Here is a 25,917-nt window from a genome sequence, read left to right on the forward strand (position 1 = left end):
TTTGATTTTAATAATTTTAGTTTTAGTTTAGGCCCTCAAGATAAAAAGAACTGCCGTTTATTTTTATTTTTTACTTATCTACAGCAGAAACACCGCTGATGAGCTAGTCGCAACAGGTCACCTTGCAGAAAACGTCGCAGTGCACGCAAAATGTTAGAGTTGGCACTTGGATTGATTGACATGATTTTGTTGAATCAAGCCCACATGTGATGATCCCATAATTCTCGGATATAAATATCGTACGATAATTTGCATATGCTGGAGGAGTCGCTGAAGTGAAGTAATTGAAGCAGCCTTGGGCTTCCTTCAACATGACCAGCGCCGGGCCCCAAAGAATGAATATAAAGATATATTTTTTTCGCAAAAGTATAGCCGACGCATCACGTGGTGGTGACTTCTTATCGCCACAAAGCGTGGACTCCGCTCCTCAACAGCAAATGCACATCTGAAAATGATCTGCTGGCACTGCAATGCTTCTAATACGCGCATGTCTTTCGACGTCTGCTATACGCCTCCTCGTAAGTCGCCCCAAGACTGTTTCGCGGTGCTAACAACCATGCATGCAAAAAATCTCATTATAGTCTTCAGTAGTTTCAACCTTCCCTCAATTACATGGTCTTATCTAGGATGCACGTTATCAAAAATAACTCTTATAGAGATTTTTTGGACGCATGGCTTGCCTTCCGTCCATTTCAGCTAATCACGGAACTAACAGGTTTTTTGTACCATTCTTCTAACGTACTTAACGTACTGTAAAGCAAGACTAGGAAAGCGCTTACCCTTTATGACCTAGGCTATCATATTACCATGATAGATAAAATACCTTACAGCTGTTTCAGATCAATTCACTTCTGGCTATCAGCAACGCTCTGTCAAATCAAATTGGTAACTCTCAAAAATAAATGCATCGCCTGATACGTATACAATTACAAGAATACCGTGTGTGTCCAATCATTGCGGTTTAATGCGAATTTGAGGCGTCCAAGCTAAAATATAAACAACTATTTCTAACTGCCAAACATTCTGACATCAGCCTAGCCTAAGTTAAGAACTTTGTAGCCAATATAACAAATTGAATATACAATGTAAGCGTAGATTTTTAGCTCCACTCTGCCTATTATGTTACGTACTGATCCTAAACGTTTTTGAAAAACTTTTAACCCTGCCAATCGTAGCATATTTTTTCTGCTCGACGCCAACGGCTGCCCTGTCCCTCAGTCTGGAATTTCAAGCGTATTAAACACCACGTTTTTCTCTGTTTTACTGACGAACCTACAGTCAACTTCCACGATTTCTCTTATTTTGCCCATTCAACCATGAGTGCAATTACATCTGAACCAAATGGCATCGTGAAAATGATAGACTTCTTCAAACATTTATTTGCAAAAGGAACCAACCACATAGGCTTTAAAATGCCTAATAATAATATCACTAGCGCTATGTTGTCACTGGTATATTAAAATATAAGGGCGCCCAAGCGCCTCAATGTTTTGTTAGCCACGAATATACGAAGAAACACAAAATTAAGCCACAGTAAGCATAGGTGAATGCGAAATAATTGCTTAAACTGAATTGAAATGTAGAAATAATAAAGTAAAGGGAAATGAATGAAAGTGGATGAAAAGCTAACTTGCCGCAGTATGAAAGCCGAACTCATATCTTGCGCAATTTTAAAACTACAGCGGCCGTCCTTCCATTCTCTTTCTCGAGGTATTTGCGGACAAGATTAGCCTTGAGAGTGTTAGCCCGCGCCGCTGACGGCTATTGCAGCGGATGTGGGACTTTCTTTTAGCCGTGGTCGTGACGTGGTACGTGAGCCTAGGAGCACGCAAATCACCTATATTAAGCCTCGTATATTACATGCATCATGGCATCAAGACTGGCAAATTTAAGGCCCTCGCTGTGCAATAAGCGAGATGATGATCGGAGCACCTAGATGATATGTTAGTCACAACCATACGAAGAAAGAGACAGACAACGAAACCAGAGAAAGCACAGATAAACATATTGTTTTGTTTACTTGAGGTCACTATACGTTTAGATGAACACCATATATTTTTAACGCGGTGCGTCGTCATGAGCTCAACAAGGTGCAGCAGTACCGCAAGCGCAAAGAATAAGAGGTGGTGAAGATGTGCTGCACGAGCTACTAGTCGACCATGCTGCGCCAGAATTATTCAGGACAACTGCAACAAAACAGCTTGATATATCGTGTAAATACTCTTGCTTCCTGTTTACGTACGCGTAATCCCCGAATCAATTTGTACATATAGTACCCTGCCTGTTAACGTGTCTTTTCTAGTGTAAGACTATTTGCCAACGACTGCGTAGTGTGCCATCTAATAACGAAATCATCTAATGTTGACATCATCTAGTTCGAGCTGGTGCGCTATATGGCCTATGTCACAAAATGTTAACAAATCCTCGCTAATCTCTTTCCATATCTGCAGTATTTACATACGTCCGTTCTATCGCTTCTATGATCGCCCTACAACCCCAAAGGTCTGTCAGATACCTTTGCATTCAGCTGTATTCTGACCTAACATGGAGTGACATTACAAACTATGCTAACAAAGCATTTGGATATCGGTGCCACAAGCTTGCCCTGACATTCCATTATGTTAAACTTCTCGCTTACAAGGCTGCCGTACGTCCGAAACTCGATATTCTAGCGTTGTCTTTGATCCCACATCAAGATCTAGCCAACACGCCTGAATGAGTTCAAAATCACGTGACCAGGTTCATTCTTCAGAATTACTTCTATAAAGCTACCCATGACCACCTTAAAAACGCAACTGAGTCTTCCTACTTTAGTCTCGCCGTGATGTAGCACGCCGTTTCCTTTATTGTGCACGTTTCCACGCCCTTCCAACAGGTAACCACTTCACCCGACCTACTCATCGCTGTAGCCGCTCGAACTCCGCTTATGTTCAAAATGCCTACGAAGCTTTTCAGCACCGCTTTTTCCTGCGCACGACCCACGATTTAAACGATCTACTACGCCCTGATGAATGACCTCTTTCACTTCGGTACTACTATCGGGTCACGTGATTCTTCAGGAACTCTCTGTACTGCTATATTAGCGCCCATACATCATGCAATGCCCCCCTTCAGGGTCCTTGAGGTTTAATAAAATAATTTGCTTTCTTAATAAGGAAAACCTAAGCCACAAACAGGGAGTACAACTGCCACCTATATATATAAGATGCGGACTTTTTAAGTTTACTGTTCTAGCTCTCGAACGGCATTGACAGTTTACTTGTACTGTTGGACAACTCGCTTTTGAAGGCGTCACACTCGTTTGCAGCTACTTTGATTGCGAGTTTTGGTAGCACTGCTACGGGTGGCAATTCAGTTAGCCTCGTTGGGCTATTTCCAGTCTACTGTACAATTCATTGAGAATTAGCTACGCACTGTAGTCTTGATGCACCGAATTTTATATGAAACGTCGCAACCGTTGCTGGGTCTGCCCAGCAACGGTTTGCTTCTGAAATACCTGGGTATTTTCTCTTTAGTTACTAGCAGTGTACTGCTCCAGTATTGCATTAACAGTACATTTTATTTATAGATAGCCCGCCCAGGAGACGAATTAACGTGCGTTCACAATAATATTTCTGTCACCCCAAACTGTTTTGCCGACGCGCTCGATCTCGTGAGTCCTGAAGAGAGCATCTTCTTTTTCTTTTCAGAAACTCGCTCTACCTTGCACATTTCCTGAGGAATCGCAGACTATATAAAGCATTAATCTCCCTAAGTTGTTCAATAATTTGGCTTTTCACTACCATCTTCTGAGTCTCCTGGTGAGCTCACGTTGCGCATTGACCAGGCCAATATGGCGGCCTTCACAATTTCAGTGCCGGTACTCTGAGGAATTTTTCTCCAGCTATTAAGGTAGCTTTTCGAGGAGCGAGCTAATTGTCATTCCCGAAGTCCGGGACTATAGTGGGTAGAAAGAGTTTCTCCTTACAACAATCTTTCCGCTTTAACTATTTCCCGGACTTTGTTTATTATGAACATTTGGGTGCTGAACTGGTTTGCATGCGGCAACAAGATATGCGTTCCTTGCACTTAAATAGTAAACCCAGCAATAAGTAACGAGCAATTTAGCATTCAGCGGTGGCCATAATTAAGTGATCGTGCTAATTGTCATGATCGCTTTCATACTTCGCTACAGCCTTGTTATAGATTCTGGCACTACTGTCGCATACGTCATTTTGCTCGACCTTTTGAAGTTTTTAAGAATGTCAGACGCTGGACCCTTTTAGATGCTTCATGTTTTCTTGCGCCTATGCGTGCATTAGGGCTTTAGATATAAACGGCTTTCAAACAAAGCCTTTAAAATATATCCACAAGCCTATATCCACAACGTTTCCCACAACGTGAAAAAGTTGCCACAAGGCAGGGCGTTCGTGTTGTGCTTTCGGTGCCATGCAAGACGCCAAGTCTATGTGCTAGGATTGAAAATCGTAAACCTAGGAGTGCCTGCAGTACTAGCCATAACTTCACAACTTGCATCAAAAATGTTGTTTATCGCATACCGTTGAAGTGTGGTCGCGTGTATATAGGCCAGACGGGGCGTTGTATTAATATCCGCTTAAAAGAACACGAAACGTCCGTCACGTCAGGAGGAGGAGCAAACCTGCCTTCTCATTGCCGAGTGTGCGGCTGCTCGCCTGCTTTGGAAGACACACAAATTATAGGCAAGGGAACCACACGTTATGAACGAGAACTGATTGAAGTGTACCATATCCGAAAACATCACAATCAATGTGTTAGTGTGCCCTCGTTATCGCTGTAAAAGAAAGAGATAGCTTATTTAGAAAAATGTGGTTACTAGGTATCATTTAGTGTTTTTTCATTGTCACGTGGTATGTACGACGCATGCGCACTCTGGCTTCCATGCGAACTTCTCTGTGGTTGTTTTCATTAGACTTGCTGCTAGTCCCAGCGTGTGTCCGTCTACTTCTCTCCTGGTGTTTGCGTCCTGAAGGCTGAGTTCTATCGTTTCTACAAGTATGTAGCAACAGGCCCAGCAACAGACTCTTCTAAAATATGTTATTCACCTATTATCTCCACTCTTAACACATATATTCGACCTTTGCCTTAGTAGTGGCATCTTCCCTGAGCAGATGCAAACTGCATACACAAAGGAGGCGACACCTCTGAATTATCAAATGATAGACCAATCTCTATTCTATCAGTAATTTCTAAAGGTATCGATAAACATATTTACGTGCGAGTAAGTAATTTCATAAACAAGCATTCAGTTTTGAGGGATCATCGGTTCGGTTTCAGGCCAAAACAATCGACCGAGTTGGCATGTGCTCAAGCTGATACGTGCGGCTTTCTCCCTTGCGTCCGCTGTGTTTTGTAACCATGAAAAGAGGAGGAGGAGGAATAAACTTTATTTAGAGATGAGCAGACGGTAAGATCGTCCGAGGTGGGCGGCGTCCCTAGTCCAGGATGCCGTGGGCCTGAGCTGATAGCTTGGTCCTGCTCACCAGGCGATGCTGGTCTTCAGGATTCGGGCTTGTCAGCTGGGCCTCCCACTGCTCGACGGTTGGTCCGGTGATGGGTGGTGTCGATGGGTTTTGTCGACATTCCCATACCATGTGGTAGAGGGTATTGGGCGCAGAGCAGAAGGCGCATTTGTGAGTATAGCTCGTAGGATACATGGCGTGTGAAATAAAGATTTCATTTCATTTCAAGATAATCGTGCGAATTATCATGATCGGTTCCATACTTCAGTACAGCAATGTCTCTAGGTTGTGCCGTTGCTGTCGCATGACTCATTTTGCTCTTGCTCTTGAAGTTTTTAAGAATGTCAGGCTTAAGGCGTTGGACCCTTTAGATGCTGCATGTTTCCTTGCGTCTGCGCGTCCATAAGCTTATTCCTCTTTTCATTGTTTAATGCAGACATTCATTCAAACCATACCAAATCTGTTTTAAAAAATTATATCTTGAGGTCATCATCATCATAAGCCTATATTTATGTCCACTGCAGGACGAAGGCCTCTGAGGTATTTTGAGGTATTACGTGCCAAAGCCACGATTTGATTATGAGGCACGCCGTAGTGGTGGCTCGGGAGTAATTTTGTCTACCTGGGTTTTTTTAACGTGCACCCAACGCACATTACACGAGCGTTCTTGCATTCCGAGCCTGTGTGCATGCCGCGGCCAGGATTGAACCCGCGATCTCGACTTCAGCAATAGCCACAGGGTTACCGCGGCGGGTCCTATAAACCTGTTTTGCGCAGTCGCCTTGTCAGCATTTGTTTCACTCTTATGTCATTATTCTTCTTTCCAAAGGGCAACCTGGCGCCGAAGTCTGCGTTTAAACTAGCTGCGTGCTGTTTATACAACTGATCGCTGACGTTTTGCTCCCTCGCTGCGTCAGCTACCAGGCCTCCTGGACCTTTCCTATAGTTTTCTGGTGCGTTTAAAATGCAATCTGACGTGTTTAAACATCTTGAATGCTTAAACAACGCTGGCAAACAAAACAAACAAACGAAGGTAACTTCATAGCGTTGTGCGCAGTTATACTGCGCCGAATTTAATTTTTTTTTATTGTTTGAAACGAGTGATTATCTTTCTCTAAGAACCAGCGACTTAAGGGAGTATTCATTCTTGAATGTTTGCTTGCGAAACTGTGCTAGAGAGTCATACTGTCACAAAAATAAATTAAAATGAATAAATAACTGCAAGAAAGAATTTTAACAAGAGCACAGTGCGAAAAGCATCTTGTGTAGCATTGGTGGAGGAATTACGCTGTTTGGAATTGAACGACTTGCCTGCTCTTGTCGCAGGCTTTGCGTATAGAACTGTATATTTTAGTAAAATATCGAGCAAGCCGCTTTATCATGGTGGAGAATTCGCGAGTTCTGTATTCAGGAGAAGAACTGCGATTAAAGTTTCCACGTGTACGTCTTTGCAACATGTCTCCATACAACAAACACAACTTTGAAACAAGTTTCATGTTTTATCATTTAGGTCGCTTTTCATGTTCTGTAGTTCCCTGTTATATAAATAAAATAGATATTTCTTAATATTTTTCCATACTCAATTTTGGACACTGCAATGTACGTAGAATGGTGTAGTTATGTTCTAAATATCCATCGCGTGTGATGCTGAATAAGAGTAATAATTCTTTCAAAGTAATTCGCATCAATGATGCAAGGCCGTCTTTAACAAAGATAGGTCCAGGTATCGAGACGTCGGCCAGCCTGTCTGAGGCACTTAACCCTTGTTTATCCAACCTTTACCTCGCGTTAAGGAAATGGAATGCACCTGAGTTGACTAGCCGGCGCCTACCTACTATGTACCCATATGTTCACTTTTACACGGTTTTACTCGACATGAAGAACTCTCACTGTGTCGCCTAGGGGTAGACGTTTCTTTAGAAACAACAATTCATCTCTATTTGGAATTTTGTAGAGTGCCAATTGTAATAATATGGCATACAAGAAACTTTAAAACACCTCGTGTGTCACTGACCATCATGCGAGGATCAGACGCTTGCCCCTATTCGGACAGCTTTAGGGAAATTAGATGACAGACGCTTTCCAGATGAGCAGCTTCTTGGCTACCGTGCCCTCATGCGTCTGCGATGTTTCCAAAGCCACGAAAGCGCTTGCATTTCTTGAGGTGCACCAGCCTGTGTGACTGCTTGTGACGAACTGAATGACGAACGCTTCACTGAATGCATACATGCTGTGAACTTCTCCTCTTTCAGTCCGCTTTGCGCCTTCCCCAGTGCAGAGTAGCCAACCGAGCTCAACCTGGTTAACCTCCCTGCAGTTACCTTATCACGTCTCTCTCTCTATCTATCTCGCCGGAGAAACAAAACAAAAAACTTTATAGTGATATTCGATCACGACTGAGGAATTCTTCGTAGCCTGAACCCATGTCATTTCTGGGCCGTATCAATAGAAAGATCAACCTTCCATTAACAAAAACAAAACGATATAATAATCAGGATCCGAATTCAAAATGATTTTCTTCCGTAAGTACTCTCTGCCATTGGCCAAGCACCTTCGCTAATAGAGAGAGAGAGAGAGAGAAATACGTTTATTAAATCACAAAAAATAGAAAATTGTACATGTACCATCGCTAATAGTATGTCTAGCATCAGGATAGGCTCAAATTTTCTCTTACGAACAATTTTAGCGTAAGAAGGTTTCGTGAATTCGGGCCCAGAATAATACTTTGACCGACTGATATTGTTGAGTGGGAAATTATACAGATACACCCGGCATAAACAGCACCCAAGTTGCATTACGTGTCTGTAGCACTTGCCGGCTTGTACGTATACTCACGACAGTTTTCACGGGGCTGCTCACACCGAAGAAAAATTTTGCATGCGCTGAAAGAGCGTCAGAAGGGGGGTTTGGCCCACTGCCGGATTGTTCGTTTGCCACCGAGCGATGGCCTAGCGCGGGTCTGGCCTGCCTCGACGTTTACAAGCGAGTGATTGTTGTTGCTGGCGTCTCGCGCTTCTTCAGCGCTGATGACGTAGGCCAGCTAGGTCACAGCTGCGCGGGGCCGGTGCCAGTCATAACAAATATGTCGCTGTATATCCCTCGACTATATGCTGGGCAAGAAGCGTTTCGCCGCTGCCCTTCAAATCCGGCGCGAAGTGCATGTGTTGCTACTTGTAGTCTTGGTTTCACTGCTTGACAAGACCAACTGATGAGCCTGCTGCCGTATCTGTACGCATTGCATTAGTGGAGACTTCAACGTATGTGAACGGGGCATCAGCAATTACAACCGCACGAGATCGAGCCAGCGTTTTCATGCCGGTGTTAAGACACTCATTCCAATTTATTTCTAGTTTTTTTTTTTAAAGGCGCGGACTGAAATTAGTACGGCTCTATACATGCTATTTCATTATCTTTTTTTATACTGTTTGTGTGTTTGATGACACGTAGGCGTCACTTCATGCGTACCGTTGCCGTGCGCGTAGTTCACTTTACTTTGGCTTCGGCTTCTTCGCCATCTGCTATGTGGTTTTATTCCTTGGGTTCAGTCTGGTTGCAGTTTCCAAGAATACAGGTACCTTTTTCATCCTTATGGACTTTTCACTGCTTTATTATTATGATATCACGAACACTTGGGTTCAGTGCTCGTACCCTCACCGACATGCTTTAATGAAGGGAGATCAACTCGGGCCAAGAGCCCGGTTCCTAATTGGTTCAGCTGATGCACCTGAACTGGTATGACGCAAGCGCTTGAGCAAACATTGGGCAATGCTTCTTGGAAGCAATGCGCTTTCAATGTAGGGATCAGTACTTCAAGGCTTCCGTGACTTTTTCGAAAAGATTTAAATCTTTTCAGTGCTTTCGACGTACCTTATTTGCGCAAGCGTTTGTGAGGAGGTGCCAATGGTGCTGTTAAGTCGTAGTCTCGTTCTGCAAGGGATTGCGGGTTGACAACAGTGTGCGTATGGTAGATGTCATTGCTTGGAAAAATGCGACTTTTTAGATAATTATATAAAATTGCTTGTCGAGTTTCACTATTACCTTCCGATTTGCGGCCAGTAGGATAAAAAAGATTAATATTAAAACGCAGTGCTTTTAACGAGTGCGAAATGTGGCTTCATTTTCCTTGCTGACGCCAAGCAGCGAGGTACAACGTACACGGTGTGCATCGCTTTTCAGTTACCGGTAAAGTACATTTTATGCGGCCATTTTGTTTTTAACAGTTCTTCGTGTTCAACGAAGAACTTCAAATACGCATAAAACATAGAACATCATGGTTCCGTTTTATGTGATGCAAGCACAACATAATTATTTTTCTGCTCCTCAAATAAAGAAGTGCTGAACGTATATACTGCCAACTATAGTTTACCAATTGGCCAAATTGCGATTCAAAACACCCATTGTGTTCGGGTGTCGCTCTTGTGGTCAAGCGTCGCTCCTGGTAGCAAGAAAAGTAACAAAAACGAGAAATAAGATATGCAGACATTACATTACCACCGTGCGATGACACTGGCTCATGTAACCAGCGTGCCAGAGCTCACTTTGGAGGCACGATGTAGAGGTATTACAGGCTTCGCGGGGGGTTGTAAGCGCCGTCATACACACCAACGACGCTGTGAAATTGCAGAAGGCCACCACATCTCTGTATTTAGCGCAAGTTCCATCCAAAAGGTCATCATGGCGCTAATGGCGCTTCGATCCTCGTTGAAGCGAGTGAAAAAAAAATTAAAAATGAGAAGGTGCGGTGGTAAGGGCAGCATGGCGGTGTCGCTCCGCGCAGCGGAGTCACCTTGGGTGCTACGCTGTCTTTGTGGATGTGCAAGGACCACTGGCTCTAGTCATAATTCGCTATCATCTTTTGTACAGCCCTCGTTGGAAGATTTCATATGGAAACTAACTCGTAGCAGCATGGTTGCTGCCATCGACGGTATTACTGCCTAAAGAGCATGCGAGCCTCGTTTGGCCATAAACGGTGCTTGTCACTCGCGCATTTTGGTTTGCCATCTCGTGTTCAGACTACGGCTACAACGTACCAGCGGGGAATAGTGCCGGTTCGGGCTGCACGACGGCGTGTGTGAAGGGGCGACTCACCTGTGTACCGTAACTTGGACACATCCTCCGTTTTGTTCTGCGCAGCCATGATGCCTGGAGGGGGGACGACGTCGGCGCTGCCTGCGTGTGCTGGTGGTTTCTCCGGTGGCACCCGGCAAGCGTTTCGGCGGCGCACTGCAGGCACGCCAAGCGCTGCTTTGCAATGCCGTCCACGGGCCGCCCCCGGACCGGGCGCTGCATCGATCGACGCTCGCTCATTGGCCGAGCTGCAGCTGTGACGTCAAGGACTATCCCACCGTCCCACAGTATGGCCCTGCCCGAATGTCGAGATCGATGCTGGAACTAGACGAAGCACGAGGCCGGCAACGGAACGCGCTTCGCTGATGAGCGCCGCGCGGAGCACTGACGTTGAAAAGGCGGTCGAAGAAGCGGCAAGCGAGCGGGGGCGCCGAGCGGGGCTGTTGTGTCCACGCAGGCAGCGTGCGCACCCACGCGCTCACCCTTGGCTCTTGTCCCTGGGGCAAACATGGCGATCCACGGGTCGAACACAGTTCCTCATCTGCGCGCGCCGCCACTCTCGTGGGGACAGCGAAAACTGCTTACTTCTCCCCTCCGCTCCTAACGAGTCTATAAATAGCTGCATTGACCCGATTTTGAAACGGCGGCCTCTCGCGAGTTCGGGACGTATACACGGCAGCGATGGACGCGCTGAGGAGCTACGTTCATCGCGCGGGTTCGATCCCCTGGTGAATCCATTAGGCTGCGAGCGCTGCGCAACTGTGCGAAGCGTACGTTCTTTGGATAATAACATTGTGCTTCAATATGAATAGAGAGTATTCCAAGTAGTGTCCCGAGTCACTTAGCGTACGCAAAATGCCAATTTCCGTCGCAGGCTCCTTGCGTTCTTTTATAATCTCTTTTGCATTCTATTGTACGCCAGGTGGCGTGCGGTCCCCAACGCTTGGATGTCCATATCTTAAACTTTCTAGTAACCGGATTAATGCAAACGGCACAGCTTATTCATTTCGCAACGCCGCATCCGAGCTGTATTGATCTCCTCAACTTTTCTCCCAATAAGAAACTTTCTCTTTGACCTAGGTCAATATATACCCCCTGCGCAGCTATTCCTTTATCTTAGGGACTTAATAACGCGTCTAGACGCGCTTTGTGGCTATAGGCCGTCAGCTGCTGGTCGTAATCAGCAACAGAACTTACGTTATGCTTCTGGTGCGCATCGCAATCACTATGTTTATTTAGCTTGGTGAATTCGAATGACCCTGGGATATCCTGACAATCCTTATCAGACAATTAAATTCTGCGTTAGCTGCATTCATTCCGAAATTAAACAGGCGTTCTTTCTTTCGGTCAAATTGCCTCCACTACTGCTTTAAGTACGTAATTGAAAATGCAACGTGCTGGAGTGAGCAGCGGGATTGTTAAGAGATTCTGTTTGTTATCCGGTAAATGATGAGCGCCGAAAGGTTTTGAGGAGCAGCACTGCGTGTTCAGACAGCACCGAGTGCAATGCTTGATACTTTTCATGCAAGATCGATTGTTGGGAGCTGCTTGCCGCCATTTTATTGCGATAGCAATTATATGGACACTCAAAAGCAGATTTCTGCCGTCGGCGTCGCCGTCGCCGTGAGGTTCCGTATGACGTCAATGGAGATGAAATCGTCGCCGCGCGCCGAACGCTGTATGTGCGAGTGAAAGGGAGCGAGGGGCGCGCGCTTTCACGGGGAGTGAACGCAAGGCGGAGAACAAACGCGCGTTCTGCGCCGTGCTCGCTAAAGGGCTGCAGAAGTAAGCGTCTCTTTCCTCCTTTACAATCACCATATATGTAGAGCAAACGCGCCTTCTTCCGACGCGCGAGAGGCCGTGGGGGGAGGGGGAGGGAAGGGAGGCGACGTTTAGCTGCGGCACCAAGTGCCTATTTATATCAGAGGCTCCGGCAACACTCACCAACGCCGCACGCATTTTGTGCGAACGCGGGCAAAACGCCGACGGCGTCGACAACAGTTCTGCGTGCTGCCGGTGCTGCTGCGTGTCCAAGTTTATACAGCTGATAAAGCTAATATCATTACTCCGTATAGCTCTCTACAAATTTGCTATCGCAATTGATGCTTCGCCTTTTTAATGACGACATGTCAATACAAGTTATCTAGGTCCAGGTTTATTTTAGCTGGTTCTGTGGTAGAACGTATACGTTAGGCAACCCTGCCGGTGAGTACTGTAGAATTTTTTTAATTTCTTTATTATTATTTTGCGTGCAAAGAGCTTTTTCAAGCTCGCTGAATTTTTTGAAAATCACTCGTATAGGTGCTCCCGCAGAGCTCAGTTTTGTTGGGGGAACCAAAAAAGTTGTCGCAGTTTCACCTGAAAGGCGAAGCATCAATTGCGATAGCAAACTTGTAGAGAGCTATACAGAGTAATGATATTAGCTTTATCAGCTGTATAAACTTGGACATGCAGCAGCATCGGCAACACGCAGAACTGTTGTCGACGCCATCGGCGTTTTGCCCGCGTTCGCTCAAAATGCGTGCGGCGTTGGTGACTGTTGCCGGAGCCTCTGATATAAATAGGCACTTGGTGCCGTAGCTAAACGTCGCCTCCCTTCCCTCCCCCTCCCCCCCTCCCCCACGGCCTCTCGCGTGTCAGAAGAAGGCGAGTTTGCTCTACATATATGATGATTGTAAAGGAGGAAAGAGACGCCTACTTCTGCAGCCCTTAAGAGAGCACGGCGCAGAACGCGCGTTTGTTCTCCGCCGTTCGTTCACTCCCCGTGAAAGCGCGCGCCCCTCGCGCCCTTTCACTCGCACATACAGCGTTCGGCGCGCGGCGACGATTTCATCTCCATTGACGTCATACGGAACCTCACGGCGACGGCGACGGTGACGCCGACGGCAGAAATCTGCTTTTGAATGTCCATATAATTGCTATCGCAATAAATACAAAAAAATCACAGCATATCCACGGGGTGAATGATGCAGAGTGGGCGAAGCTCCGGAGGGAATCATCGGATCTCCCGCTTAAGGGGACGCTAGCACAAACGCGTTAGAAACGTGCAGTACTCTCTAGTAAGGGGGAGTGGCCACAGCGTCTTACGCAGCCATTTACACATGCCGGAACGTGCACCGCGTTTGCCGACGCCATCACATGACTGCTGAGAGAGTATACCCCCCGTATTCATAAACGCTCCTCGACTTGAACTTGACTTGCCACCGCCTTGGGCAGCGCGTTCGAAACGCGTTGAAGGTAAGGCGGAGAGGCCACAGCGTCTTACACCAGCTTCTTACACGGGCCGTAACGCGCTAGCACAAACGCGTTAGAAACGCGCTAGAAACGCGGCCTTTCGTTAATGTTGGGTATTTATTGCCATCGTGGTGCGTGTGTCTATGTGCGCTTCGTGGCGTAGTGGGCTAACGCCGCGCGCTCGGAAGCGAGGGGTCTCTGGTTCGATTCCGCGCCACGGACACAACTTCGGAATTTTTTTCTCATTTTTCTCAGACTGGTTACACACTACTACTACTACGACGGGGACGGAACGGGTGCCGCTATAAGGAGCTTCGCTCCTAAAAATTGGAGGACGCTTAAGCTTCGCCTTTAAGAGTAGAATGCGATAGCGTTATCGGGACCAGTTCGCATCGCAACGCGCGGCTGCAGGTCTGGTAGAAATGCTGGAAAAGGGGTTTGTGTTTGGGTTTCCTCGTAGCAGAATTATGTTTTCTCATACATTCAAATTACAATCCGACGCCAATTGGTAAACAGTCCGACGGCGAATCCGACGCCGAATGGTAAAGTCATATTTTACCATTTTCCTGGCGGATTTCACTGTGAGAAATTCAATTTTTGTTCACCAAAACCTTGCACCACATGGAGGGCCTGCGCGGTCGGGGTGGTTGGGGATGATTTTCTCCGCCACTTGCCGACACCACACGCCGGTAATTGCCGACGCCGGTAATTGCCGACGCCGGCCCTTACGCTATCGCGTTAATAGTGCAGTTCGAGTGTCCCAGAAAACAAATACACCGCATATCCACGGAGTGAATGATGATGAGTGGGCGAAGCTCCGGAGGGAATCATCGGTAAACCGTGAATCTTCCGTGTAATTCGCCCAGTCTCGCCGCACTAAATCGAACGATTGACTTCCACCAATGACACGCGCCATATGTGACGTCATTCCTATTTTATAACAGCGCCCTTCATTATAATTGCACCATCTCCCGCTTAAGGGGACGCTAGCACAAACGCGTTAGAAACGTGCAGTACTCTCTAGTAAGGGGGAGTGGCCACAGCGTCTTACGCAGCCGTTTACACATGCCGGAACGTGCACCGCGTTTGCCGACGCCATCACATGACTGCTGAGAGAGTATACCCCCCGTATTCATAAACGCTCCTCGACTTGAACTTGACTTGCCACCGCCTTGGGCAGCGCGTTCGAAACGCGTTGAAGGTAAGGCGGAGAGGCCACAGCGTCTTACACCAGCTTCTTACACGGGCCGTAACGCGCTAGCACAAACGCGTTAGAAACGCGCAGTCTTTCGTTAATGTTGGGTATTTATTGTCATGGTGGTGCGTGTGTCCATTTGCGCTTCGTGGCGTAGTGGTTAGCGCCGCGCGTTCGGAAGCGAGGGGTCCCTGGTTCGATTCCGCGCTACAGACACAACTTTCGGATTTTTTTTTCATAAAAGTAGACGTGGCTACCTACTACTACGACGACGACTACTACATACTACTACATACTACAGAGGAGGGACAGACCCACACCCTAAGGAGCTTCGCCCCTAAATAATCACAGCATATCTACAAAGTGAATGATGATGAGTGGGCGAAGCACCGGGGGATCATTCGGGTAAACCACAGCTACGGACGAGAGATAAAGAGAGCGCGCGTCGGGAACGAGAGACTCAAGGTAGTTTTATCAGCTGTATAAACTTAGACATGCAGCAGCACGAGCAACGCGCAGAACTGTTGTCGACGCCGTCGGCGTTTTGCCCGCGTTCGCACCGAACGCGCGCAAAGTGGAACCGGAACCGGAAGTGGAACCGGAACCGGAACGCCATCTAGTGAACACTTCATAAAACTACAGGTGGCTACATACTACTACTACTACTACTACTACTACTAGTACTACTACTACTACTACTACTACTACTACTACAGAGGAGGGAACGACCCACACCCTAAGGAGCTTCGCCCCTAAAAGAACAACTAGATTATCAAAAAAAAAAAAAAAAAAAGAGCCGGCAGGTCCCACGCCCTGTGGGATTCGATGTTACGCGAAGCAGTGTGCGGGGTAGACTACCAAGTTAACGAAACGACAATGAGAGCAACAAGACGTAGGCGGCTGTTTCATGACTATGACACGCATGTCATGAGTCCTCAGCAATCTCTTTAGCTACGCTTAAGAGACCTTAAGGCCAAAGCTTTAGTCATGCTCATGACTACGACTTCAACCATCAACCTTTAGCTTTTTCCTTCACTTAGTATACCACATCCCAACCCATTCTATTGGTTTTTTAGTGTTAATATCTTTTCTCTGAGTCATTTTTTCTGAGTCATGCTCATGACTTCTCTCATCCTTTAGTGTTTCCTTCATGTATTACTCACGTCCGAACCCATTTCAGTGATTTTTGAGTGTTAATCGTTTTTCGCTGAGTCATTGTCATTTTCGCTTGGTCATGCTCATGACTGACTTCTACCATCATCATTTAGTGTTTCCTTCGCTTAGTGCCCACGTCCTTCTTGTTCTTCTTTCTGGGGTTTTACGTGCCAAAACCAGTTCTGATTATGAGGCACGCCGTAGTGGAGGGCTCCGGATTAATTTAGACCACCTGGGGTTCTTTAACGTGTGCTACAACGCAAGCACACGGGCGTTTTTGCATTTCGCCTCCATCGAAATGCGGCCGCCGGGGCCGGAATTCGATCCCGTGACCTCGTGCTCAGCAGAGCAACGCCTTAGCTGACTGAGTCACCCCGGCGGGTAGTGATCACGTCCGAACCCATTCCAGTGATTTTTGTGTGTTAATGTTTTTTCCGCTGAGTCCATTATCATTTTTGCTCAATCATGCTCGTGACTATGACTTCTACCATCATCCTTTAGTGTTTCCTTCACTTAGTTCCCACGTCCGAACCCATTTCGGTGGTTTCTGAGTGTTAATCTTTTTTCGCTGAGTCAATGTGAAATAAATAAATAAATAAATAAATAAATAAATAAATAAATAAATAAATAAATAAATAAATAAATAAATAAATAAATAAATAAATAAATGTAAGTTTTGCTCAGTCAAGCTATGACTTCTACCATCGTCCTTTAGCGGAACTTCACTTGGTACCCATTCAGAACGCATTTGAGTGGTTTTTGAGTGTTAATCTTTTTTAGCTGGTTCATTGTCATTTTAGTCGGCTCTTTCATGACCTACATGACACGCATGTGAAGACATTCATGTTATGACCTATCATTTATGTTCGTCATACACTCTTGTCATACTATGCCAATTTTGGTACCTACCAAGTTAGCGAAACGACCATGAGAGCACCAAGACGTAGGCGGCAGTTTCATGATCTACATGACACGCATGTCATGACATTCATGTCATGACCTATCATTTATGTTCGTCATACCCTCTTCTTATACTATGCCAATTTTGGTACATACAAAGTTAACGATATGACCATGCGAGCACCAAGACGTAGGTGGCTAGATAGATAGATAGATAGATAGATAGATAGATAGATAGATAGATAGATAGATAGATAGATAGATAGATAGATAGATAGATAGATAGATAGATAGATAGATAGATAGATAGATAGATAGATAGATAGATAGATAGATAGATAGATAGATAGATAGATAGATAGATAGATAGATAGATAGATAGATAGATAGATAGATAGATAGATAGATAGATAGATAGATAGATAGATAGATAGATAGATAGATAGATAGATAGATAGATAGATAGATAGATAGATAGATACTGTCAAAGTGGCAAATGTTCGCCAAGAAATGCTTTGCATTTAAAAATGAAGCGATTTAGGCATCTGTTTTTATTCAAGGGATGATATGGGAAGGCTTCGGAAACTTTTTTGCTAAACCATGTTATACGCGGGATGTCATTATTCGTTTTAAACCACTAACTACGGGATTCTGGTCGCAAAAATAAGCGAGAACTCAAGAAGGAAAAGAAAACCATTCACATTAGTGAAAATGTCACATGACTCGCCACGGTGACTCAATCAGCTAATGCGCTTGCAATGCTGAGCACGAGGTCGCGGGATCGAATCCCGCCGCGGCGGCCGCATTTCGATGGAGGCGAAATGCAAGAACACCCGTGTGCTTGCGTTGTAGTGCACGTTAAAGAACCTCAAGTGGTGAAAATTAATCCGGAGCCCTCCACTACGGCGTGCCTCATAATCAGAACTAGTTTTGGCACGTAAAACCCCAGAAAGAAGAAGAAAATGTCACATGGGTGTCAAGTATGCTGTAACATGGACTAAAGAATAAACCCAGTAATCCATCTACACATACGTGCAGCATTTTAATTTATTAAAACAGTGATGCTCGAGAAAGGTTGAACGCGTCATAATTGCCCTCGGAAGAGAATCTAGCCGCTTTGAAACAATAGCCGAAGATGTCGGCACTGAACGTGAACACCAGTCCTCAGTCGAAACAGTGATGCCTTTATTCAACTATTCCGACAACGTTTCATCACTGAAACAAAAGCCAGCGTCTACTTGCAGCATGATTTGATTTAATGCTAGAAATTTAGGACATATATTTGACGTTACGCCTCTGCACAGTGCACAATGGACGCAGTGCCTGCGGTTTGGAGCCGCTCGGTGTTGATGTGCACAAGCACCGAAATGGTGCTGCGGACGTTATAAGCATGCATTGGAAGTTCCCGCTTCCCGTGTTTCCACCACAAAACATTAAAGCGGGAAAGTGGGTTCTTATATAGCGACTAATACGCATTAACGTTGAATTAGCTGGTTTTCGCGCTACTATCACGCTTGCGTCTCCTTGATCACCGCTACTGAATTGTTCTTACTTTCGAAATGTTGCACTTACACTCACCATATGGCGTTTAGTCCATTGTAAATATATTGTTACAACACTCTGCGCAACATTGCGGAAAGATACTGCACAATAACGTTTGCTTGGTCGAGTTGGTGCTTGCTTGGCGACATCATTTTGTAGCGCAAAAATACCAGAAAGCAAATATTAACAGCGACAAACAGAGCAGCGAGAAAAACGGCGCTACACTTACAACTGTTTATTAGGCACAAAACTTGCTACATATGTATATATCGTGCACACACTCTTGACACCAGGGGGTGGCAAAGAGCAAATTTCCGGAATAATTTGGACCACCTGGGGTTCTTTAACGTGCACCTTAATCTAACTGCACGGGCGTTTTCGCATTTCGCCCCCATCGAAATGTGGCTGCCGTGGCCGAGATTTGATCCCGTGAAGCTGATTAAAAACTACATCAGTTGCTTTACTTAGGACAAAGTAAACAGCGTAATTGGTCTCTACTTAGTACCGCTATGGAAGCATTGGTCTAGTTGTTGTGGAGCGCCTTGATGCCAAGCCAGGCTTCTCATTCATTAAAGTATCCTTAGAACTAACAGAAATAAGGGAATTCAATGCATATTAAATTATTTTAGACGTATCGCAGAAGACAGATATGGTCCGGTAGTTGGTAACTGCACTTATAAAATGCAATTTATATACACGAACTACACATGCGACCTTCTAAAAACTCGGAAACGTACTAAACTTGAGGGAACTACTGAATGTATGTGTAGGAATAGGGACAAGTATGCTCCCATACGTCTGAAGCAGTACTGCAAGGTTGCCATGAGCGCCATAAAAAAAGGAGGGTTTCAGGCACTTCAGCCATTTGAAAACAATAACATCATGAACTGATAGTGCTCACAGCGTACCAGGCTGAGAAGAAAGGTTCCTGAAGGTGAAAACATTTCTTACACCAAACAATAAACAGAAATGGTCTGCAAAGACATACGCAGTGCTCGGAATCTCCATTTTCATCAACAAAACCACCCTGAACAAGACGTACATCTTCGGTGTTGTTTTTAGAAGAGTAAGAGCGTGCGTAGCTCCAGAATTATTTTGAATTGCATGTCACGCTGGCCCCATCGCGTTCAATGTGTTTGTAGTGATCATGGTTATAAAGTGAGCCCTGACTGGTACCCTGGCCAGACTAAAATAAATGATGTCGACGCAAGAAAACACACGCTGAATGTAGAAAAAAAAAGGGTTTTTTTTAAAGAAAAAAAAAACTGACGAAAAATGTTACTTTACGGAGCAAACAGTTTCACAAAAATTAAGGACTGACGACGAATTCAAGAAAGAAGAAATCAGAACTGGAATAATGAATGAAGAAAAGCAACACATGTTCATCAAGAACAGAAGCACGGCTATTCAGAATTGCTCATTTGGAGGGTTTCAACCTAAAGCCCTAAGTTCTCAACGTTAGAGATACAATAAGACAAAACGATTGTGGAAGCGTGCCTGAGACCGGCAGCGATGGAGAAACAAATAAAGAATGTGGGCTCATTCACACCGTCGATTGACAGAGGTCGCACGACCGACCGCGACTGGTGACTAAGGAGCGAACTCATGGCGACCGATGTTCACACCGGCAAGCGTGAGCTGCCCATCGAAATAACTCGCGGCTGATGCCCGTTCACGTCTTCTCGTACCGCGATCTTCACGTAAAATAACTGGCAGCTTATACAGACGTCCTGTTGCGGCGCATATTATTGGTTCAGAAGCTTTGCGACTGCAATCGCGCAACCCAAAACAGTCGTGACCGGTCGTCGTGCGACCTCTGCGAACCGCCGTTGGGAATGAGCCTTACTAAAATGAGAAAGGAATAAAAAATACCTTGGTGCAAAATTCCGGGGAGAAATCTCACCACCAAGAGTGCCCGCTTCCTCTCGAGAGAACGTTTCTCGGCTTTACATGTTCAGCGCGTGCACGTTGAGCTTCCTCCCACTCGTCGAAAACTGACGACGTGGCTGTGAGTTGGCCGACATGTGCTAGTTTCTGCAGGATCAGCTGCGAGCACGAGCCACGGTGCTCTAGTTTACCCGTGGTAGCATTGCAGCTGTGGGCTCACTGGCACGATTGCGATTCCCACCTGCAAAAGCTTCCTTTTCGCTTCAGCCACCACCACTTTTTATGTGGTGCTTAGCGCGTTATCTGAAAAGCGAATTACATCCCAAATGTTTTAATACATAAGCATTCTTTGGCGAGTACCCTCGCAAAATTTGTCGGTCACTCGAAAAGTACAATGCCTTGTATCTGCACAAAAATGCGTAATTTGAGAAGTAAAGCCATTTAATCTTTATAATAGTGTAAACGTACGAGTAGATTGGTAGTTTTATAAGCGATAAGGAACAATTGAAACAAACAAAAAATTATCAGAGAGAACACCCATGTGATCAGATTTATATGCATACCCATAGGGATACATAGGACTTCAAAGAAAATGCATGGGGAAGCCTATAGTAGGGGTGGGCCGACATAACATTTAGGGGTGGGTCATGAAATTTGCGGGTGGGTCAGCTTAAAATTCGAGGGTGGGCCAACTTAATTTGGGATGGGCCAACTTGAATTTGGGGTGGGCCAACTTGAATTTGGGGTGGGCAAACTCGAATTTTGTGTTGGCCAACCTAAATTTGGGGATGAACAAACTTATATTGAAGAATGGAACTGAAATTTGGGAGTTAGCCCAAGTTTGAATTTGGGGATGGACCAACTTAAATCTAACTTAAATTTGGGGGTGGGCCAAATTGAAATTTAGGGGTGGGCCAACTGAAATTTGGGAGCATGCTTATGCATACTTAAACAACTCCAGTGGAGTTTCTACATATTTTTAATGCGTTCGCATTAGGGGTGTCAAAGTGGAAAAAGTGTGATTGTGTGGAGTATGGGAAGCCGGTGACGTGGTAGACGTAGAGGGGATGGGCTCCGGGAGAGCTTAGAAGCGCGTGTATATACCATGTATCCCAGCTAAATTTAGCCAAGCTGTTCAACGAAAAAAAAATGGGTTGATCCCTCTTATATAGGAATCGGTATAGAACACGAAAGTGAAACGTGTCTTCACAGAAGTAGTGTAATGTTTATTGCACATTGATATATAATGTCTATTGGTGTTTTGTGGCTAAAGCGCCCTTAGGCGTTGATGCACCCACGCTGACGCCTGGTGGCACGTCTCCTCCATCACGACTACCAACGTCGATGACCATGAGCAACCGTCGTGCATATGGAAGCTGCACTACGCTGCTCACGCTAGCACAACGCGAAAGACGAAGCACGTAACTGACACACTAATACAACGCGCAAGCACGTAACTGAATCGTCACCGAGTCAAATCAGCGCGTACAGCGCGTCGTAATTGCAGCCTCCGCGATCAACTTCAGAAACATTTTCAGAGCTAATTGCGGAGGCCACGCTCCGCTGTGCTGAGTACGGTGAACGCCACCTAGGTGGCGTTGGTAGTGCTTCTTGATGCCAGCGTCCCTTCGAATGCTGGCATCGAGGCGTCGTAGTGCTGAGACCACCGAAGCGTTCACTGTCGGTGCGCGTTAGTGTCATAATAGACAGTTTTAGCAGAGCGTTGCTTACGCTCCGCTCCGCTAACATTTCACGCACACCGTTGGCTGCAGGAACTGCGTTGATTTGGCTTGTTTGACAAGCGCGTCTCCCAGAGACGCCAGCCACGCGCGCTCAGCGTGGCTGTAAAACGACAAATCAACCAGTAGACGCAGCCTAACGCTCCGCTCAAATAGCTTCGTAGCGGACCGTGGGCAGCGTTCTTCGTTCCGCTGCCGATATAAGCGTTGTGCGCACGCGCATTAGCGTTCCCGCTTGCGTTCCGCTGAGCGGCTCTGCGCGAATCGTTAGGACACGATGGTCTGAGCGGAGCGGGCCGTGAACGCTCTGCTAAAACTGTCTTATGCAGTACTTCTCTTTTCTGCTCGTAGGCGGCGGCACCGCCCCGAGCAAGAGCGCGGGTACACGGAGGAGTGTTAGATATATAAGGCGCGTCTGTGTAGCTCTCTGCAAATGCGTTTGTGGCGCAATGGGTTAAACGCTCGGCGATCTATCGTCGCGGACCGAGAGGTCGTGGGTTCGATTTCCAAATTTTGCATGTTTGTGGAACTTTTTCTTCTGGTTTCTTTCTTTGTATTATGTTCTCTGACGTATTTCCGTGACGGAAATACGTCAGTGAAGTCTTGGTGGACCCCGGCATAAAACACTTTCGTGTTAAAAAAAATTATTGATTTATTTACCTTTTTATTTATTTCAAATACTGCTGACACCAACGATAGGGGTTGTGGCAGGGTGGTACTGACGATACAAAAAATGGAAATACATGAGAATAACAAAATAGGTAAGTCAAGCTTGTCAAGCAAAACGTATGAACAAGATAAATAAAACTAAATCATTGGCAAGAAAAATAGAAAAAGAAAAAGAACCCACGCATCAAAAGTGCCTCTTAGTTCTAGGGGGCCGTGGAATTTCTCGTACTTATTTTGGTCAACTATATCAATGTCAAGTTCGTTCCACTTGATCGCTGTTCGAGGAAAGGAGTGCTTAAATGTATTATTTTGGTATTAAAATGTAGTTAATGCAAGCGGGTGTCTGCAACCAGTAGCATATCCGGAAGGGACTCTAACGTAGTTCATTGTCTGGCAGTTCAGTAGGCGATTGACTACCTTAAACGTATAAGTCGAAAGGCACACTCGATTTCGCTCTGAAATTTGCTTTAGCTTGCGCCAGTAAGCTGAGAAATCTGTGTTCGTCCATAACTATTAAAAATAATCGGTGCTGCCTTGTTTTGTACTCTAATTTGTGTACATTAACGTTTGTAAAAGAGTCCGAAACAACGTTTTCATATTGAAGAATTGCCAATATAAATGTTTTATATGCAAGAAGTTTAGTGTTACTTGAAGCGTCACGAAGAGAAAGTTTCAGGATATAAAGTTTAGACATTGCTTTATTACAGGTGCGAGTAATATTCTGATTTCATCTGAGGTCGTCACAAATATGGAGACTAAGGTACTTAACATCCCTAGCACGAGGGAGTACGTTTCCATTCACTGTGTAAGAAAAAAATCAGAGGGTTCTTCTTATTAGTCACTGACAAAATTACATATTTCTTATAACTAACGGACATCTGCCATTTTTACACCAATACATCAATTTACCTACTTCTGATTGAAGTTTTTGCTGGTCATTAACAGAATTTATCGCTGAATGCACGACGCAATCATCGGCATGCAATATAATAAGAATAGTTATCAGCAATATCATTGATGTAAATAAATAATAACGGGCCAAGTCTTTAACCCTGTAGGACTCCCGAGACCTCTTGTAGCACTTTCGAGGGTGTGTTAAAAATGATATTGCTGTCTTGAAGCAAGGTAAGACTCGATCCAGTTACAAAGCTGTATATTCTTTAACGTACGCTGTAGCTTCAGAACCCGTTTATAATAAGAAATATTAACGAATGCTTTGGCGAAGACGGCGAAAATTGCATTTGTTTATACTCGATTGTCAACAGCCAAAGGTAAGTAAATAGATATTTCAATGGGCTGAGTTGTGGTAAGAAAAACCTCTTCTACAGCCATGTTGAGACGGAGAGCAGAACTGAATGCTTATCTGAAATAAATGTGTTATATTTCTGAATAATGCGCTCCAGAAATTTACAGCATGCACACGTTAGAGCCATTAGGCGGTATTTCTCAATAACCTGCTTGTCTCCTGGTTTCAATGGAGGCCTCATGAGTTCAGTTATCAGGTAATGTACCAGTAGTAAGTGATTCATTAAATATAAGAGCAACAGATGTTTAGGTTCAATCTGCATACTGTTTCAGAAATCTATTAGGTATGTTGTCTAGACCATCACGTTTCCACTCATTTATTTGTAGTAGAAGAATGAGAACAGCGGCTTCCAATATTTCTTTGTCCTCAATAGGAGAGATTGTCTTATGGTTAAGGAAGTCCGGTGTTTCTCCATTATCACAAGTGAAAGCATGTCCAAAGTGCTCGTTAAAAGCATTAGAAATGGCGCTAGCATACCAAGTGTACATGCTATTTATAATAAAGACAACCGTAGTTCATGCCTGCCAAAATCGCGTGGGTGATTATGAGATTATCTAAACAAACTTCATAAAGGTGTCGTCGTTATTCTTTAATTTTATTTTTGAGATGGTAGGGGAGTAGAGTAATTTGTTCACGTACTTTCACTCTATGATTATTCTTGACCCACTTTTTTTAGACAAATAATTTTTATTTTGAGATTTATAATTTCTCCAGTTATCCAGGGACTGGAGATGGTTTTTTTTTTCTTTCTTAAATTGAACAAAAAAGCAGAATACATGCATGCACAGTGTTTTAAAATTTGAACCACACCGCATTAACGTCGCTTAAATAGTTCTGAGCACGGTAACAAAGTTCATCATAATCTAACTCTAGCCTATCTAAGATTGCAACGTTATCAGAGGAAGATAAATCTGGAACCCGTATTATTTTACCTATTTTCTTTATTTTTAGTGAACAAAACCGAACCTTAACAGCATTACGGTGAAAAATACCGTGCACTACATCGCATTCGATTGCACCGGGAATATTATTGCGCACAAAAACAAGGCATAACATTGATTTAGCATCGCCCTCAATGAGAGTGTAATCACTATTTAGAACAAATCAACCCAAAAAGCGATATCAATTAGTTGTTCGTTATTACGAAAATCGGTTCTTGCGGCAGTGAATGAGAGCCTGTCGATACCTAGTAAGGTAAAAATGGATAAGACTTGCATTCCCTCGTTCTTCCAAGACGACTTCATCAGACGCCCATGGTAGCACTGGGTAGCACAAAATAAATTGCAAGACAACGTCCTCCACGAAGTGCACATCTGCGCCGTCCTTCACCCCCTTTGGGTTTGGGTAATAAGCAAAATTACACCTGCATGTTTAAGAACGGTATTGTACTATTTTTTGGTAATTGAAAGGCTATAATCAGTGTGGGAATATTCATAGAATCTTTAATTATCTTGTCTGCGTTTGTCTAGCTTCCTAAGTGTCTAAACGCTTCAGTCAAGGTGCTTATAGCATTATTTGCCCAGCAACTTGTGATTAAAAAAGCAGTATTACGGAACTGATAATCCTTGCAGTGTTAACACTGCTCATTGAACAAGCCCAAATGAACAAGATCTGCTCCTAACGGTAAATAAAATTTGCGCTTTTTTACTGCAGCAGAATTAGTTCGAATTGGTTGAATAGTAGGCCGAGGACAACAATGTTTTATTTCACCTGCATGTAAGGAGGGAGAGTGACATACAGTAT

At 44.8% G+C, this 25,917-nt stretch overlaps 1 protein-coding gene across 2 annotated transcripts in view; it reads right to left on the reverse strand.

Moving 5' to 3' along the window:
* LOC119456500 (glutamate decarboxylase) overlaps positions 1-20,557 on the reverse strand; it is a 135,363-nt gene extending 114,806 nt beyond the window's left edge. The window contains exons 1-2 of one of the 2 annotated variants that reach the window (XM_049669907.1): positions 20,446-20,557; positions 10,569-10,763 (exon numbers count right to left, since the gene is read on the reverse strand). In XM_049669907.1, coding sequence (XP_049525864.1) covers positions 10,569-10,617 — 49 coding nt within the window. In that variant the 5' untranslated portion in view covers positions 10,618-10,763; positions 20,446-20,557. Of the gene's footprint in view, positions 1-10,568; positions 11,113-20,445 lie in introns of those variants that run through there. The other variant, XM_037718318.2, reaches the window with a different exon arrangement.
* Positions 20,558-25,917: the final 5,360 nt, after the last annotated feature.

Source organism: Dermacentor silvarum, chromosome 6 (genome assembly GCF_013339745.2).
Source record: "Dermacentor silvarum isolate Dsil-2018 chromosome 6, BIME_Dsil_1.4, whole genome shotgun sequence".
Taxonomy (NCBI): Eukaryota; Metazoa; Arthropoda; class Arachnida; order Ixodida; family Ixodidae; genus Dermacentor; species Dermacentor silvarum.